Genomic DNA, 18,090 nt, shown 5'->3' on the forward strand with positions numbered 1-18,090 from the left:
TGGTATAAAGAAGATCCGAGTATTCTGGAGAGAACTGTCACTGGCGACGAGACATGGGGGCATCACTGCGACTCAAAGAGCAAAAGATAAAGCATGATGAACTAAAGGAAGCGGTGCTCACCTAGCTTTGGGAGCAGCCCAGAAACGTCTTCTCTGCAGGAATGCAGAAACTAGTGGAACGATACTGTCATCCTGCATGGGGACTATGTGGAAAAGTGATATGTTCAATTGCTCACAGTTACTTCTATTAAAGCCCCCAGAACACTGCGGCTAAGCTGATTTTTGCTAAACGCAAATATGACCACGTCTCCCCTCTACTTACCAATCTTCACTGGCTCCCAGTACTTTCCAGAATTCATTTCAAATGCTCCTGCCTGGCTTTCAAGATCATTCACGGTATCCTTCCGCCCCTAATCCCTCTATCCTTCCTCGCCCCGACACCAACTACCACCAGATCTGCCCACAGACATAAACTATCCTTCCCCTCTCTACACGGCATCCTCCATGCAGGTAAACTGGGTAGATCCCTCCTCTCCAAAATCACCGGCCTCTGGAACGACCTCACTGTCCCGCTGCGGAACCTGGACTCCCTCCAACTATTCCGTAAACAACTGAAAACCTGGCTTTTCTCTAGCATATAATAATCTCTTCTCCTGATTACATCCCCTCTTTTTATTGTTTGTAAACTCTTTCTCTTCTCTCTTCCCATATTTTTTAAACTCTGTAAACCGTGTCGAGCTCCACTTCAGTGGAGAAGATGCGGTATATAAACCTAAGGCTTAGTTTAGTTTAGTTTAAACGTATTTGCCTTGACTTTATGATTTACCCTCGTATGATACCATATAACAATAGAAAAAATATAAAGAAGGAAATCACAACCTAAAAGGTAATCACCACTGACTTCTTTATCTTGTCTCTGTGTCGAATGAGTATAATCAAACCTTAGAGAAATCACACAATAAACAGCCTAATTTGTTATAGAAAATTGTCATGCATTGTAGGGATGCCACTTACCAGTTTCCGAAGTCCTCACAAATAATACTGACGTTGACTGATTCCCATGCCCAAATCTGGTATAGGCTCTTACTGAAATGCTGTATAAAGTGTGTGGTCTTAGATTTTTTAAATAGATTTTTGTTGCGGTAGTATTTTCGGTAAATGAAGAAGAGGAATTAATATAGATGACTTCATAATGGGTGACAATTCCATTCGGTTCCTTAGGTGGTGACCATTCCAAATTAATGCCTGTTGCAGTAACTCCTACCAGCACTAAATTTTGGGGAGGAGACCCTGGTTCTGTAAGTTGGGAGAAAAGAAAATACATACTTTGGTATTCATTTATTTTCATCAGCACTCAGAACTGACTACTTGCTTACTGTCCATCAACAAATGAGTTATTACTTTTCTACAGTATTTGAAGTCCATTTCATATCTGCGTCATCAGGTCAATATCTTGCAGTTAATAGTTTTCCTCTGGACAGCAGGAGAACCATACCCCCAGCGAAGCCCATTGGCTCAGCATGGTGATGTCCTTTTCCACTGGGCTCCTCCAGGGGTCTGTTTCTTCTGCTGCCCAGAGGATAACTAAGCTAATAGGTGTGATCGCATGTGAGCCGTCCAGTAGCTAAATCAAGTACTGTTTTCCTGTCCTATAGACCAGTGTTTCTCAACCCTGTCCTGGAGGACCACCAGCCAGTCAGATTTTCAGAATAGCCCTAATGAATATGCATGAGAGAGATTTGCATATAATGGAGGTGAAAGGCATGCAAATCTGCTCCATGCATATTCATTAGGGCTATCCTGAAAACCTGACTGGCTGGTGGTCCACCAGGACAGGATTGGAAAACACTGCTATAGATTACAATATTACAAAAAAACAAATGGTCATCCACAGCCCATGACTATTCTTTTGTTAGAGAGAACAACTCCAAAAAGGCCTTATTTCTTGTGTCTTGACATTTGCTTTCAAATGAATACACTTCTCCCTCCATATCTGCGGTTTCCGTATCTGCAGATTCGCTTATTCGCGATTTTTCGGCTGCTGTCTCCACCCCCTAATTTTAATCACTGAACCCGATGTTTCACATTGGAAATCACTGCTCCTGGTGGTTCCTGAAGGAAATCACTGCTCCCAGCGTTGTACAGAGCACATCGCAGGTTGGGTTATTCATGGTTTATTATCTTTTTCAGGTCTATTTTACCGAAAATCCGCAAATAACATGCATAAAGTTATTTGCGGTTTTTCAGTATTCAAAGCTATGTTCTGCCCGCATCCCCCGTGAATACGGAGGCAGAAGTGTATACATCTTTCAGTTTTCGTAGATAATACGTAGAAATAAAACAAAATCTTTGGAAAGTTTACCATCTTAATCTTTGGAAAGTTTACCATCCAAATCGTAAGTTACGATCTGAGGGTTGCATGAGGCTTATAAATAAGGAAACTTGGATCTACCATCAGGAGATACAATGTTTTTAGCAGTGGGAGTCCGGCTCTGGAACTCACTTCCCAGAGTTATGAGACTGTGTAAAGACCGTACATGTTTCAGGAAACAGTTGAAAACTCAACTGTTTATCGATGCATTTATGTAATACGCATAGACTGAACGCTGAATAAATCTGGGGTTGCATTGTCCCTTTGGCTTAATGTATCAAGTTTCAAGTTTATTAAAATTTTGATATAAAAGCAATATCAAATATTTTCAATGCGTATAACAATAAAAAATTTTGGGGGGAGGACAAAATTAAACAATTTAAACAGGTAAACATACAATCAATATACACAATTAATTAGTGATGCATAGGGAAAAAGGAGTGAACTACAATTGTTAAAGAAAGTAAGAGAACATTTAAGGAAAAACAACATGTAGTGATGTCGTAAGATGAAGCAAGAACTCCATCTTGATAATTGATATGTTAATGTTAATTTTGTTCAATGTACAGTATATTTGGTTTGTCTTTATAATATGTATGTTATTTCGTACATTGCTTTGATTTTGAGCGGTTTATACATTTTTTAAAAATAAACAGAATAAAAGCATAAAGGAAAAAATAATACTTTTTTTATTGGACTAACTTAATTTAGTTTATGATTAACTTTGAAGGTAATCCCCTTTTTCCTTTTTGATCTGAGAAAGACGGGGTTACCTTCGAAAGCTAATCATAAACTACATTAAGTTAGTCCAATAAAAAAGGTGTGGTTTTTTTCCTTTATGTTTTGTGTGATGCAGTGGTTAAAGCTACAGCCTCAGCACCCTGAGGTTGTGGGTTCAAACCCATACTACTCCTTGTGACCCTGGGCAAGACCCTTAATCCCTCCATTGCCCCAGGTACATTAGACAGATTGTGAGCCCACCAGGATAGTCAGGAAAAAATGCTTGAGTACCTGAATAAATTCATGTAAACTGTTCTGAGCTCCCCTGGGAGAACGGTATAGAAAACTGAATAAATAAATAGTGTGAAAAGCTTCAGCCTCTGATAACCAGAGCTGGTATTGTGACATCATAATGCCTCATTCTACCAATGGCCTAACAGCCAACCTCATCCGTGATGTCACAATGGCTTGATTGTCCTATTTTTGGCTCACTAGTACTACATTTTGATTCCTGGTCAAAACTACAGCTGCAGCACCCTGAGGTAGTGGGTTCAAACCCATGCTGCTCCTTGTGACCCTGGGCAAGTCACTTAATCCCCCCATTGCCCCAGGTACATCGGATAGATTGTGAGCCCACTGAGATAGGCAGGGAAAAATGCTTGAATACCTGAATACATTCATGTAAACCGTTCTGAGCTCCCCTGGGAGAACGGTATAGAAAATTGAGGGAATGAATGAATAAAAGAGTGGACTAACATGGGTACCACACCATTTCACTCGAGTTTTCATAGACTAATTGTAGACACTGGCCACCCGGATATGATACATTTATATAGTAAATTGCATATATCTCAAATATTCCTTCTTGTATGTTTGAGAGTTGCATGGGAATATGCAAACAAAATGTCTTATTGATGTATCTGTGGTATTAGACTCTCTATTGATCAATCACAAATAAAACCAATAGTCTACCTCAGGGGTAGGGAACTCTGGTCCTCGAGAGCCGTATTCCAGTCGGGTTTTCAGGATTTCCCAAATAAATATGCATGAGATCTATTTGCATGCACTGCTTTCAATGCATATTCATTGGGGAAATCCTGAAAACCCGACTGGAATACGGCTCTCGAGGATCGGAGTTCCCTACCCTAGTCTACCTCCATAAGTGAGTGATCACATCCCACAGAAAATATGAACAGCCTCAACAAGGCTTTAAATACTATGGCCTCCTGTTTCATTTGAGGTTGCGTTAATTATATATTCTCGTGTTTGTGCTTTATTCATTTCCCAGTTTTAAAAAACTCGGATATTTGCTTTTTTACCTAGGTTTTCCAGATATCTGGTTTTCCCTGGACATGTCCTCCTTTTTGAGGGAATGTCCGGGGGACTGGACGGCGTTTCAAAACCCAGCGCTTTGTCCGGGTTTTGAAACACCTCTAGCAATGAGCGACGTCGGGACGGCATCTGCGTCTGCACGGATGCAAAGCGGTAATGTCACGTGCATGCAAGAGCAAATAGGTTGAGGGGGCGGGACGTGACTCCGGTGGAATGGGGTGAGGACGGGCAATGGGGCGTGGCCACAAGTCCGGATTTTCATTTATGAAAATCTGGTAGCCCGATTATTTTTACAGATAAGTCAGTTACTATGTGTTATCTTTGCCAGTTGTGGCAAAATATAGATGTGGAATCCATATTTGGTGCCCTCCAGGTTTGGCCTCAATCCTTCAAATGGAATAGCTGTACATAAAGATCAGTATTAATATGGAGCACTGTGCACAGGGCCGGATTTAGATGAAAAGAGGCCCTAGGTTATTCTACTTATGAGGCCCTTTCACCTCCCATTTTTAAGTTTGCAAATTACACGAGAGATAATAAAATACATCATTACTGTGATATATATCAATATGTTAAATGAAACATGTTGTTATTGGTACTAACCTTTATAAAAAATGTGACACGGATAATAAATAAAAAAAAGTCGAGAACACTTATTTGGACATTTATTCTCAGCACCATATATAGTACTTGTAATAATAACTAATCAAACATAACACACAACATTGCCCCTTCCTATGTCCATAGTGCCCCCAGTGCGTCCTTCCTCACCTCACCCCCCCCTCCGATGCCAGCCTGCCTGCCTCCCATCCCCCTTCCACTGAAATCCCCCCATCCCCCCCACCCCGATGCCAGTCTGGGCCATCCTGTCCTGACAGAACCACGTTTTGCCTCTCTCCCAGCGGGGCTGGGCTTTGCCCAGCTGTTTCCGGACTGACGTCTTTCTCTCCCCGATCCTCCTCCCAGGACGAGAAAAAGAAAGGGAGAAGCCGAGTCGGCGCCCCGTTGCGGCCGGAGCCGGTTCCGATCCCGAAGCGTAGAATTTCTCCTTATTTTCGGTTCAGTGTTTTAGTGTTCACTGTTTTTAGAATAGTGTAATTTTAATTTTGCTAACAATTTGAATGTAGGCCCCTCTTGATCTTGAGACCCTAGGCTGAAGCCTAGTTAGCCTATAGGAAAATCTGGCCCAGACTGTGCATTTAATCAATTTTCTTACCATCTTCAAGCGTTCTCACAAAAACATCATTTTCATCGGACAAAGAACTTTCACCGGCCTTTGTTGAGGCTGTGACTCGTAGCTTGTAATCAGTGTACTTTTTCAAGTCTGCAATAGCAAACACATGTGAAAGTACCATGCTTAACGCATTATCTTCTTAGCATAGAAATCGAATAACGGATAAGGACTGGAAGGCCCATCCAGTTTGCTCGACATCCGGGTTTTACTTTCGTTGCTTTCGATGGAAGTAAAACCCAGATGTCTCGATCTGGATGAGCCACCAGAAGCAAATACAGGGATTTATTTTTTTTTATCAATGTGTTTATACTGGGATAAATATTCCACTGACAGCAGTGAGCATTTTTATGACTGCCACAGGGATTATTCCTGGATACTCTTTGCTGGGCCATGTCCTGGCTTCATCATTAAATAGCTGGTTAATGCGGCACCAGCTACCACATAGCCAATAAAGCTGATATTCAGGACTTAGCTGGCCACGGGCTGACGCATAAAGATAGTCCAGTTTATGCATTTATCTTGGCTGATTAAGGCCCCCTTTTTATCAAGCAGCGTAAAGGGTTTTTTACCGCAGACCACTGCGGTAAAAGCTCTGATGCTCATAGGAATTCCATGAGCATCGGAGCTTTTACCACCGGGGTCTACATTTTAAAAAACCCTTACGCGGCTTCAGAAAAGAGGGTCTAAGTGCTGAATTTTGGCACTAGACTGGCCAAATGCTGACTCTGCCCCAGAACACTCCCAAAATAGTCAGTTTTCATGTACCTGCTAACTGCTAAATTTCAGAGAAAAGCCCTAAACAAATGATTTAACTGGTCAGCAGCCATTTCTGGCTGGTTAAATCATTTAGAATGTGAACCAGAATATTCTTATCCTATCATGTGTGATTCTAGAAATATTGACCCAGATTCTGTAACCTGTGCCGTTGTCGGATCGCGCCTCCATGGGCGCTTTAGACCAGGGGTCTCAAAGTCCCTCCTTGAGGGCCGCAATCCAGTTGGGTTTTCAGGATTTCCCCAATGAATATGCATGAGATCTATTTGCATGCACTGCTTTCAATGCATATTCATTGGAGAAATCCTGAAAACCCAACTGGATTGCAGCCCTCAAAGAGGGACTTTGAGATCCCTGCTGTAGACCATCTAATGCCATTTCGTTTGTTAGTCAGGTGACCTAAAGTGCCGACGGAGGCATGATTCTGGCGCCAATTTTTTAGGTGCCGGTAGATGTCTTGAAACTCAGTGGTAAGAGTGATGGTTTGGAGGAAAAGTCCATAGTCTGTTATTGAGACTGACATGGTGGAAGCCACTGCTTGCCCTGGATCGATAGCATGGAATGTTGCGACTCCTTGGGGTTCTGGAATCTTTTGTTACGTTGGGATTCTAGAATCTTGCTATCCTTTAGGATTTTGAATGGAATGCTGCTACTCTTTGGGGTTCCGGAATCTTGTTACTCTTTGGGATTCCAGAATCTTGCTGTTCTTTGAGATTCTGCAAGGAATCTTGATACTCTTTGGAGTTCTGGAATGTTGCTACTCTTTGGGGTTTGGCCAGATACTAGGGACCTGGATTGGCCACCATGAGAACAGGCTACTGAACCTTTGGGCTGACCCAGTAAGACTATTCTTATGTTCTTACAAGCACTGTTCCCTCTAAGCTGAGCAGGAGTCTTCCAACTATATTCCCACCAGGAGGGGGTAGTGCTTCAATATTGTTTTTTCAATCGTTAGGGACAGGCAGGTTCCTTGGAGTTCTGCAGTTTGCTTGTTCTTCACTACTGAAAATGTGATAATGAAACAGCACCCCCAGCTGACAGGACTGTAGGTGGAGGACTCCTGATCAACTTAGAAGGTACAGCACAGACAAGTAATCAAGCTTCTATAGCCGAGAGCTGGGAATGTGGTCTTTTACAACTGTGCAGCCTGCATGGGCCAGCTGGAACTATCTGGCCTCATCTTCAATGTTACTATGTTCTAGTATTGAAAGATTTAGGCAATCTTTTATTAATAGAATTCAATACCTTGAATGAGGAAGCTGTTATTGCTCGTGATAAGCTGGAAAGCAGCGCTCGTACTCTTTTCCATCGCATAAATTGTATAATGGGTGATTATTCCATTGGGTTTCACAGGACGATCCCAGTACAGTAAAATGGATGTCGAACTAACGTTCGCATACCTTATGTTTTCCACCGAACTTGGGACTTTGAGGGAAATAAAAATAACAATTATTTAACAGAGGTAGAAAACAAGTCACGACAACTTCAGAAAAGATCATAAAAGCAATTGCATGCCGTCAAACTCTACCTTGCTCACGTGTTCTAACGACGATGCCAGTCAATGGTCCTTCTCCAGTGCTGGTGAACGCTGATACATTGACAGTATACTCGGTAAAAGGGGCGAGTTTCTTTACAACATAGGATAGATGTTCGGCTGAAATGTTCACAACTTCAATATTTTCCAATGCTATGTGTCAAACACAAAACAAAGACAAATCATCTCTCTATATATTTTTTTCTGTTGTACACAATGAATTGTGGCTTGAATGACAAATTCAGTTTAATGTTGAAAAATACTTTGCCCAACAACTTTCTCACTAAACACCTCTCCCCCTCCCTTTTTACTAAGCCGCGGTAGAGGTTCCTACTGCAGCCCGGAGCGCTAAATGCTCCAATGCTGCTCTGACGCTCAAGGAATTCCCATGAGTGTCGGAGCATTTTGCGCCCCGAACCGTGGTAGACACCTCCACTGCAACTTAGTAAAAGGGGGCGTCTATTTGTTATTTTTTTTATATGCTGCCTATCAGTGGAGATTGTCTAAGTGGTTTTATATTATGGTACTCAAGTATTTTCTCTATCTGGCCTTGTGGACTCACAATCTATCTAATGTACCCAGAGTCACAAGGAGCCAGTGGCGTAGTAAGGGAGGGAGAGGAACGGGGGGGGGGCAGTCCATCCTGGGCACCATCTTGGGGAGTTATAGGCGCATGTTCTCCTCTCCATCCGCTCCACCCCCACTGTGTTGCTTTTCTTTCCCCGTACCTCTATAATATTCATGGTCGAGCAGCAACCCCCAAAACTGCTGTCACACCAGCATCAGCTCTTTCTCTGATGCCACTTCCTGGATCCGGGCCTAGGCAGTGGCGTCAGAGGAAGAGTCGACGCCGGCATGACAGCAGCTTGGGAATGTTACATGGGTACGGGGGAAGGGAAACGGCGCACGCATGGCAGGAGGGGGCAGGGAAGGAGCGTGTGAAGGTGGGATGAGGCGCAGAGGAGGGTGGGGGAGGGGCACCACCGCCCCAGGGGCCTCTCGCCCTCGCTACGCCACTGCAAGAAGCAGCACTGGGCTTGAACCCATAACCTCAAGGTGCTGAGCTTGCAGCTCTAACCCCTGGGCCACTCCTCCTTCATCTTCCGTTTGGCTTCCCAAGCCTACTCCATGGGCCTCCAAACACGGCATCTCAGATGATTTTCCCTATTTCAAATTCAGCCTGCCTAATCATTGCAACGATGGTCCTCCAATTAATATGCATTGACCAAGGCATCCTTCAGACATGGTAAGATAAACATTGTAACATGATGGCAGAAACAGGCCAGATGGCCCATTCAGTCTCCCATCTGCAGCATCCACTATCTCCTTCTCTCCCTATTGGCTAAGGCTCTTTACAGCTGCATTGTGATGTCATAGAACTTCATGGTTATAGAAACATTGTAACATGATGGCAGATAAAGGCCAAATGGTCCACCTGGTCTGCCCATTCGCAGTAACCATTATCTCTTTCTCTCTCCGAGAGGTCCCACATGCTATCCCAGGCCCTTTTGAATTCAGACACAGTCTCTGTCTCTACCACCTCTTCTGGGAGACTGTTCCATGCATCTACCACCCTTTCTGTAAAAAGTATTTCCTTAGATTACTCCGGAGCAATCTAAGGAAATACTCATACTTGTGCTCATAAATCAGTGATTGCGTGTCACTGTGGAGCAATGACTGAGAATTCCTCCCAAGGTTAGAGATGCTGGTCACTTTTATATCCCTGTTAAAATTTGCAACTGGATGACACCTGGAAAATCCAAGACAGTGACACCAGTGGTGTAGTAAGAAAGGGTGCGGACTGCCCCGGGCGGCAAATTGGTGGGGGCGCTGGCACCTCTCCACCCTGCTGTGCCACACCATGCCACGCTCGCACCATCCCTCCTCCCACCCCCACCCGTACCTCCGTATTATCCTCACTAGCACGAGCAACGTCTGCCTGTTACTTGCGCTAGCCTGGTTCCCCCTCTGAATCACTTCCGGGTCACGGGGTCAGGAAGTGACATCAGAGGAAATCCAACACTGGCGCGTGGAGCATGCTTACAGAAGCCACTCGTGCTGGCAAAGATTAAGAGGTACCGGGGGGGAGGGGAATGAGAGCACAAGTGTGGAATGGGAGGTGGAAAGGAGCGGGGGAGTGCGGAAGAAGTAGGGGAGTGGAGAGTAGGGTGCGGGGGCGCCTCCTACCCTTACTATGCTACTGAGTGACACATTAGAATGCTATGCTGTTTATCACTAAAATTGCCCTTTTTATAACCTTTCTGTGAACAAATAAGAATGATTCGGTCCTATTCTTGTTTCATTGTTACAAAGTCTGATGAATATTCATGCAATCCGTCTGGTAGCTGGATTGCCGGAGTAAGTTCAAATAATCTCTAAAGGCTCGTTTTTTTTTCCAACCTGTTCTTTATAAGTGCCTTGCGTGGCTTTACCCTATCCTTCCCCTCCTACTTCTCCGATGAGTCTCTCTATTTTATATAAACTCTTATATTAGGTCTTTTGTCTTTCTGTTTTTTTCCCCTCGTCTACACCCTGACTTGTGTCCTAGTGCTTTGGCTTGCGTGCTACTACCTTATTCTCTTATTCTATAAACTATGGCTCTGCTAGGTACTTATGAGCTGAATTGGCCACTGTTGGAAACAGGATACTGGGCTAGATGGACCTTTGGTCTGACCCAATAGGCCAACTCTTATGCTCTTAATCTTAGATGGCAACTTCATGATTTACAGTATATCGAATAGCATGAAACAAGATGTGCTGTTGCTGGCCTCTGACCAGGAAGTATCATTGAACCCTCCTCTTCAGAGCTAGCAGTACAAGAGAGAATCAGAGCAGTCTTGCTAAAGGCATCGCCAAACAAGATTAGAAATCCCCCAAGACCTGAGAACTTGAAACACTTGTGACTCCCTGAAAAATTCCTCTGGTGTAAAAGCAGTGGTGATGGATTTTTCAGGGGGGGGGGGGTCACTGAATTTACTAAGGCTAGAGAAGACCTGTGGGAGGAGCTGGAGATCCCTTTTCCCCAGAGGGAGGGAGGAGGTTATAAAAAAGAAGGAGGGAGTGTAAACTGGGCCTTTAGGTTGTTCCTTTCTCCCGCCAAAGCCCAAGACCGAAGGAGACTCCCAGAGAGATTTGGGAGGGAACTGAGAAGAAACTATAAATCGTTAAGTCCATGGTGAACTGGAAGTGACAAGGGGAAGATCTGTTGATGGAACTGTTTCATCTGTGAGCGAAGAATTCAAGTGGGGTAAGTGACATCCCGGAGTTGCGCTTCCTCCAGTCTACCAGATTTGACTGGCCCCGGCCTGCATCCAAGCTTAAGTGTGATCTATGAGTCTGTGAGTGACTGTAACCACCTGTGTTTTCATATTCATTGATTTCATCTTTTTGTGAGCCCTGGTATCAGGTGGGTGACCCCCCCAAACCGAAGAGCTAGCCAGAGCGCCTGCACTGCGTAGAGGTGTGGGGGGAGGGGGGCACACTCATAGTTGAAGAAGCTACCCTCTATGTATGGGGAAGAACCACTGTGAAGAAAGACTTGGCGTTCAAGCAGTTGAGATATAGTTGGAGGAGGTACGTCATTGAGATCCATAGTAATTGCCTTTGCTGGAAGAGATCACTGAAGCAAGAGCTAGAATTTCTCAGGTACCACAAGCTTTCCTGACTCGGGTCCCTGCTAATCCCTCAATTATTACCGTGGAAAGTATTTTGGAGCAGATGTCTATAGATTCTATGTAGATTGCTCGGTATACTCAACACTTTCAAAATAAGTATACAGAAAAATGCAGAAGAGCGATTAAGGAAAACTGAACATAGACTTAAAGAGGTGGCAAGAAACAGCTCGGTGCAACAGTGCAATTTTTCATAATTAGAGGCAACCAGCTTTCTTGAAGAAGCTGGAATCTAATGAAAGCATAGTTTGGAAGCTAGATCTCAGTCTAGTTAATTTCTCTTCATTCAGTCTCTGGACCCCTCAGGATTCCTATTTCAGATTCCTGAAAATGCAATGGATCTTCAAAATTCACTTTTGAGAGAAGAAGACGTTGATCATATTGATTGTATCTGGCGAAGGACGTAAGAAGACTTGAAGCGGTCCAGAGGAGGGCGACGAAAATGATAGGAGGCTTGCGCCAGAAGACGTATAAGGAGAGACTGGAAGCCCTGAATATGTATACCCTAGAGGAAAGGAGGGACAGGGGAGATATGATTCAGACATTCAGATACTTGAAGGGTATTAATGTAGAACAAAATCTTTTCCAGAGAAAGGAAAATGGGAAAACCAGAGGACATAATTTGAGGTTGAGGAGTGGTAGATTCAAGAACAATGTTAGGAAATTCTACTTTACGGAGAGGGTGGTGGATGCCTGGATTGCGCTCCCAAGAGAGGTGGTGGAGAGGAAAACGGTGACTGAGTTCAAAGAAGAGTGGGATGAACAGAGGATCTAGAATCAGAAAATAATATTAAATATTGAAGTAAGGCCAGTACTGGGCAGACTTGCATGGTCTTTTATCTGTATATGGTCATTTGGGGGAGGATGGGCTGGAGAGGGCTTCAATGGCTGGGAGGGTATAGATGGACTGGAGTAGGCTATGACAGAGATTTTGGCAGTTGGAACCCAAGCACAGTACCAGGTAGAGCTTTGGATTCTTGCCCAGAAATAGCTAAGAATAAAAAAATTTTAATTGAATCAGGTTGGGCAGACTGGATGGACGATTTGGGTTTTTATCTGCTGTCATCTACTATATTACTATGTTATCATTCTGCTCATCAATCCGTGGGTAGATTGGACCTCATGGGTCTATTGGACATCTCTAAACAAAGAAGGTCTTGTTCCTGCAACTTTGGTGGTGAATATGCAGTTGGAATCCTACTGATATTTCCTTGTTAGAATTTGTTAAAATTTTTTTGAAAATGACCTATTTGGATGTCTTGGCCTTTAGGATGTCCAAGTTTGTTGGCCATTTTTGAATACAAAAACATCCATTTGGATGTGGGAGGGGCCATAAGACATCCCAACAGAGCAGTGGGGCACCTTAGAGGACACTACAGTGAACTTCATATAAAGGGTGTCAGATGTATATCTCACCATAATCCCCTTATAATTTATGGCGAGCCCCCCCCAAAACCTACTATACCTACCTGTGTACCATCCCAATAGACCTTATGGGTACAGGTGCCACAGGGTTTGTGTGGGTTTTGATGAGCTCATACTTAATACCATAGATGTTGTGGTTAGAGCGTCTTTTGGGCCTGTCTCCTCCTCTCTATGGTTCACTAGCCCACCCACCAGGTAACTCTACACACCTGAGGCTCTACGAGGTTTCCTCATACCAGATGCTGTTGTTCTAGAGCCAAGTATGTACCTTATTGTTCTCATTTTTGTGTAGTGAAAGGGGAGTCAGTGAGCACCGGAGAAGTATGAAAGCGACCTACCTTGAGGCATGCAGTGGTCATTATGTCAGTTTGGACACCTTTGTGGCACTTGGATGCTTATAAAACAGGTCTAGCTCTGAATGTCTGAGTTCCATCCAGACTGTTGAAGCCCGAGTGAGTTTGCCCGATACATCACCATGTCTCTATTGTGTAACGTGCAAAATATATGTAGCGTTACTTAATTTTCTATTTCCAGGGTGAAAATTACATATGTACCTAACAAATATTAATTAATTAACTTATTTATTATTTTAAAAATTTCTATCCCATTTAAAACTACAAATTACTTTTTTTTTTTTTTTTTAATTTTGTGTGTGCTTCTGAATATCTTTTCTTATGGTTACAGAACAGAAAGGACAGCATGCATTAAAAAAAAAGACATAGGGCCTCTTCTTTGTAGCGCAGTGAGCCGCGTTGAAGGCCCGTGCTGCTCCCGACGCTCATAGAGTTCCTATGAGCACTGGGAGCAGTACGGGCCATTCAGCGCGGCTCTTTGCACCACTGTTAGCGCAGTTTGATAGAAAAAGGCCCATGGTGTTTTTCATCGTGGTCTTAACAGAATGTCTCCGAACACAGGTCTTATCATTCTTGGACTAGACTGTGCAGTTTCTCAGCAGTCACAAGGATTTCTCACTTGCTGCCTTAACAGAAAATAACACTGGCGGTGGAAAAAAAAAAAAGATTCATTAGCCTGAACCAGCAGACTAAAGTGTGGGTGGTCAGAAATCTTGGAACAAGAGGGGAGAGGGGGGGAGGGGGGAATGGGCCAGCAGATAATAAAGCAGGCTGGGACCACACATCAGTGACCGGGCTTGGCTGAAATGCACACACTTATCAGTGATGTTCCCATGACAAAGTAGGAAAATGAAAGAGAATGTCAAGTGTGCCAGCAGCTGAGGCAGAGGTCAATAACACAAGCTGTTGATTCGGATGATGAAATGTAAGTGCATTGGACTATAGTCTCTGCCGTTTGTCTGAGACCTGGTAGGGCCCTATAGAATGTCACACATCTCTGTACTTAAGAGACTTTGCAGCTCTGTAAAATAGACAGACAGTAAGCGTTATCATACGAGCAACGCGAAAACAGGAGCTTACAACGCAAAAATCAAATACAGTATCTCCTTAAAAGTAAAAGCTTAATTTTTAAAAAATGAATAATAATTTTGCACAAACATCAGGCACAACGGTGCTACAGGTCCCAAACATTTTCCCCACACTACATGTGGTCCACGAACGAGGATGAGCTTAGTAATTCTAATTTAAAGAATATCAAGTTACAAAAAAAAAAAAAAGCGTGAAACGCGACCTGTATATTGTTAATACGAATTCTGGGTTCAGAACCAGGGAGTTACATTGACTCTGAACAGGACATGTCTCTGCACTAATGATGTCGCCACATCATGTGGGTCACCTCCAACTGTTCGGCACCACACACAAGCAGGCGTTGCAACACTTTGACCTGTATGCCTCCGGTGACATTTTAAAAGCTATTCGTCAAAATCCTCAAGGAGAGAGGAGGGTCTGCGAGGGCTAGACGATGAGTCAATCGCTCGCAATCACACCTGCTTTGGCAACTGTGACAACCAATTGTCTCTGCATCTTGGCGGGTGACTGCCGGGTGCAGTTTTCCCAAGAAGGAAGGTCATTCGGGTGACAAGGGGCAGCAACCTGCTTGGGTGGTATTTCCACTGGTGCAGAAGGTTGCTTGGTTCTAACTAATCTGGGTTAAGAAATTAGTCATTTGCAAAATGCCACCTATCTCCTTGTTACTATGGCAACCAGTGGCGTAGTAAGGGGGGGGGCGAGGGGGCGGTCCACCCCGGGTACCATCTTGCTCAGGGTGCCGGCACCCCTCCCTCTCTCCAACTCCTCCCCCTGCCGCACACGGCCCTTCCCTTCCCCCGTCCCTTTGTAACTTCGGCGTGAGCAGCCACCAACCTGCTGCCCCGCATTGGCTCCGGCGCTCTCTCTGGCGTCACTTCCAGGACCCGGCATCTAGGAAGCGGCGTCAGAGAGAGCGCCGAAGCCGACGCGTGCTGCAAGTGCTCATGCCAAAGTTACAAAGGGATGGGGGAAGGGTGCGTGTGCGCGGAGGAGGGAGGCGGGAAAGAGGGCGGTGGAGGGGCACCACCTCCCCAGGTGCCGCTCAGCTTCACTGCGCTACTGGGGGCAACCATGGAATCTGCCAAAATAAGGTGGAAGACAGACGAATAGTTTTGGTTTTACCAGAAGCTGGATAGAGTGCCGCAGTTGCATTCTTGGCGAGCGCGTCGGTGGCCAGGGGCTTGTAGAATGTTACAGGTGGCCACGGCTGCATCACGGAGGGCAAATCCGCGGACCCCTCAGACACTCCAGTGACAGGCTCTGCCACAGTCCCGGCAAAAGAGTTGGTGGTTTCTTTCAACACATCTGCAACTGCAAATGTGGGGCTGACGTTGTGCTAAAGCAATCATAAGGAAAGAAAAAGAACCTTTAAAAGTGTACTCCCTCCTGGAAAAAATAATTGTTCTCACATTTGCTGTTGAATTTTGCCCCAAAACCAATCACCAAATTTATCAGTAATTATTAGTTCCAAATTAGACATGAGCTTTCAATGGTTGAAATATTACAGAAATAAAAGTGCAGGTGCAAACAACTCATCGTTGAGTCTCATGGACTTCTGGATTTCTTGGGCACTGATAAGAGAGAAGAGAAGATCCATTGCTGATGAAAGAGCAGCATGAAAAGTTTCAAGTTTATTTCAGATTTATTATACCGCTCACTCGAACCTTCTAGGCGGTGTACAAAAATGCCTTAACAATATACATTACCAATTAAAATATAATTTAGTCTAAAACAAACCAAGGGAGAAAACGATTTAAGGACACAGACGCAAAGGGACAGAAGGGAAGAAGGGATTAGAACTACAATGGATAGAAAGAAAAGAAAACACTTAAAGAGAACAAAAGGTTGGGGAAATGAAAATGGAAATGTTACTTAAAACTAAGTCATCCTGAGAAGGACAGTTTAGGTTACAAAGGCATCGCGGAAAAGGAATGACTTTAGCATCACCTTAAATTTAATCAGTGTTGTATTTTCCCACAAGTAGTTGGGTATACTTTTTCCAGAGAAAAGGAGCATTAACAGAAAAATTGTGGTCCTCATTGTACTGATGCTCTTCTCTGGACTCCCTCGAGTACTGCCGTACCTCAAGAAAGACATGGCAGTACTCGAGGGAGTCCAGAGAAAAGCAACTAAACTGATAAAGGGTATGGAAAACCTCTCATATACTGACAGGCTAAAAAAGCTGGGGCTATTCTCCCTTGAGAAGCGGAGACTTAGGGGAGACATGATAGAAACCTTCAAGATCCTGAAGGGCATAGAAAAAGTGGACAGGGACAGATTTTTCAGATTATGGGGAAGCACAAGTACAAGGGGGCACTCAGAGAAATTGAAAGGGGACAGGTTTAGAACAAACGCTAGGAAGTACTTTTTCACCCAGAGGGTGGTTGGTATGTGGAACGCACTTCCAGAGGCTGTGATAGGCCAGAACAAGTTACAGGGCTTCAAAGAAGGTTTGGATAGGTTCCTAGAGAACAAGGGAATAGAGGGGTACAGATAAGGATTGAGGTTAGGTTATAGGGATAGGAGTAGAGATAGGTTATAAAAATAGTCAAGGACCACTGCTCAGGCAATGGGCCTGATGGGCTACCACGGGAGCGGACCGCTGGGCGCGATGGACCTCTGGTCTGACTCAGCGGAGGCAACTTCTTATGTTCTTATAAAGGGAACAGTAAGGAGGTTATGTGCGGTAGATCGTAGAGACCTAGTTTGATTATAGGGAATAAGGAAATTATTAATAAATTCTGGCTGGCTATTTGCTTTCGTTTTAAAGGTTAGAAGTAGAATTTTGTAAGTGATCCTATGCTGTGAAGGAAACTCCCCCTTTTCCCTCCTAGTGAAGATGATTTAAAGGGGATGGGACTTATATTCTGCTTTGTTTACATATTTTAGGAAGGTACTATTTTGTACCTGGGGCAATGAAGTGTTAAGTGACTTATCCAGAGTCACAAGGAGCTGCAGTGGGAATTGAACGCGCAACCTCAGGGTGCTGAGGTACAGGGCCGGATTAAAGGATAGGCCCAGTAGGCACATGCCTAGGGCTCAAAAATACCAGGGGGGCCCCAGGGCCGGCTTGGGGGGGGGAGCAAACAGGCAGGGGGCCCTCCGACTGCCTGCTGAAAACAACTCCCCTCCCTTCCACTCCCTCACTGCCCTCTTGCCCACAAGCGAACTGAACTCAGGCTGCAGGGCTCTAACACTGCGTGCGCTGGCTTCCCTTCTCCGAAACAGGAAGTTATGTCATTCCTGTTTCAGAAGAGAAGGGAAGCCGGCATGCGCAGTGTTAGAACCCCCCCCCGCCTGGGTTCAGTTCGCTCTAACACTGCATGCTCCAAACCAGGAATGACGCATCTTGCAAGCTCCGGCCTCGGGGCACGACATTCTTGGTAGCAGACGCGGCCACAGCGGCACATATCTGGACTGCCGAAGGAGCAGGGGCAGGACATGGCAGCCCTGCTCTGAGCGTCGCGTTCCCTCCCTGTGGAAAGTTTCCACTCATGTCTGCCCCCGAGGAGAGCACCACCAAACATAAATGGGTGAGTGCCGCTCTCCCCACCAACTTTTCTGTCACCCTCTCCCGCTCCAGCATC

General features: G+C 44.6%; 1 protein-coding gene across 7 annotated transcripts in view; it reads right to left on the reverse strand.

The window, feature by feature from the left end:
• Positions 1 to 18,090, reverse strand: part of PTPRQ (protein tyrosine phosphatase receptor type Q) — a 294,193-nt gene that overhangs the window by 183,680 nt on the left and 92,423 nt on the right. For all 7 annotated transcript variants that reach the window (XM_033952701.1, XM_033952702.1, XM_033952703.1 and 4 more), the window contains 5 exons: positions 15,626 to 15,839; positions 7,960 to 8,118; positions 7,677 to 7,856; positions 5,640 to 5,747; positions 1,015 to 1,296 (listed from right to left, as the gene is read on the reverse strand). In XM_033952701.1, the coding sequence (XP_033808592.1) occupies positions 1,015 to 1,296; positions 5,640 to 5,747; positions 7,677 to 7,856; positions 7,960 to 8,118; positions 15,626 to 15,839 (943 nt within the window). The remainder of the gene's footprint in view (positions 1 to 1,014; positions 1,297 to 5,639; positions 5,748 to 7,676; positions 7,857 to 7,959; positions 8,119 to 15,625; positions 15,840 to 18,090) is intronic.

Source organism: Geotrypetes seraphini, chromosome 7, assembly GCF_902459505.1.
Source record: "Geotrypetes seraphini chromosome 7, aGeoSer1.1, whole genome shotgun sequence".
Taxonomy (NCBI): Eukaryota; Metazoa; Chordata; class Amphibia; order Gymnophiona; family Dermophiidae; genus Geotrypetes; species Geotrypetes seraphini.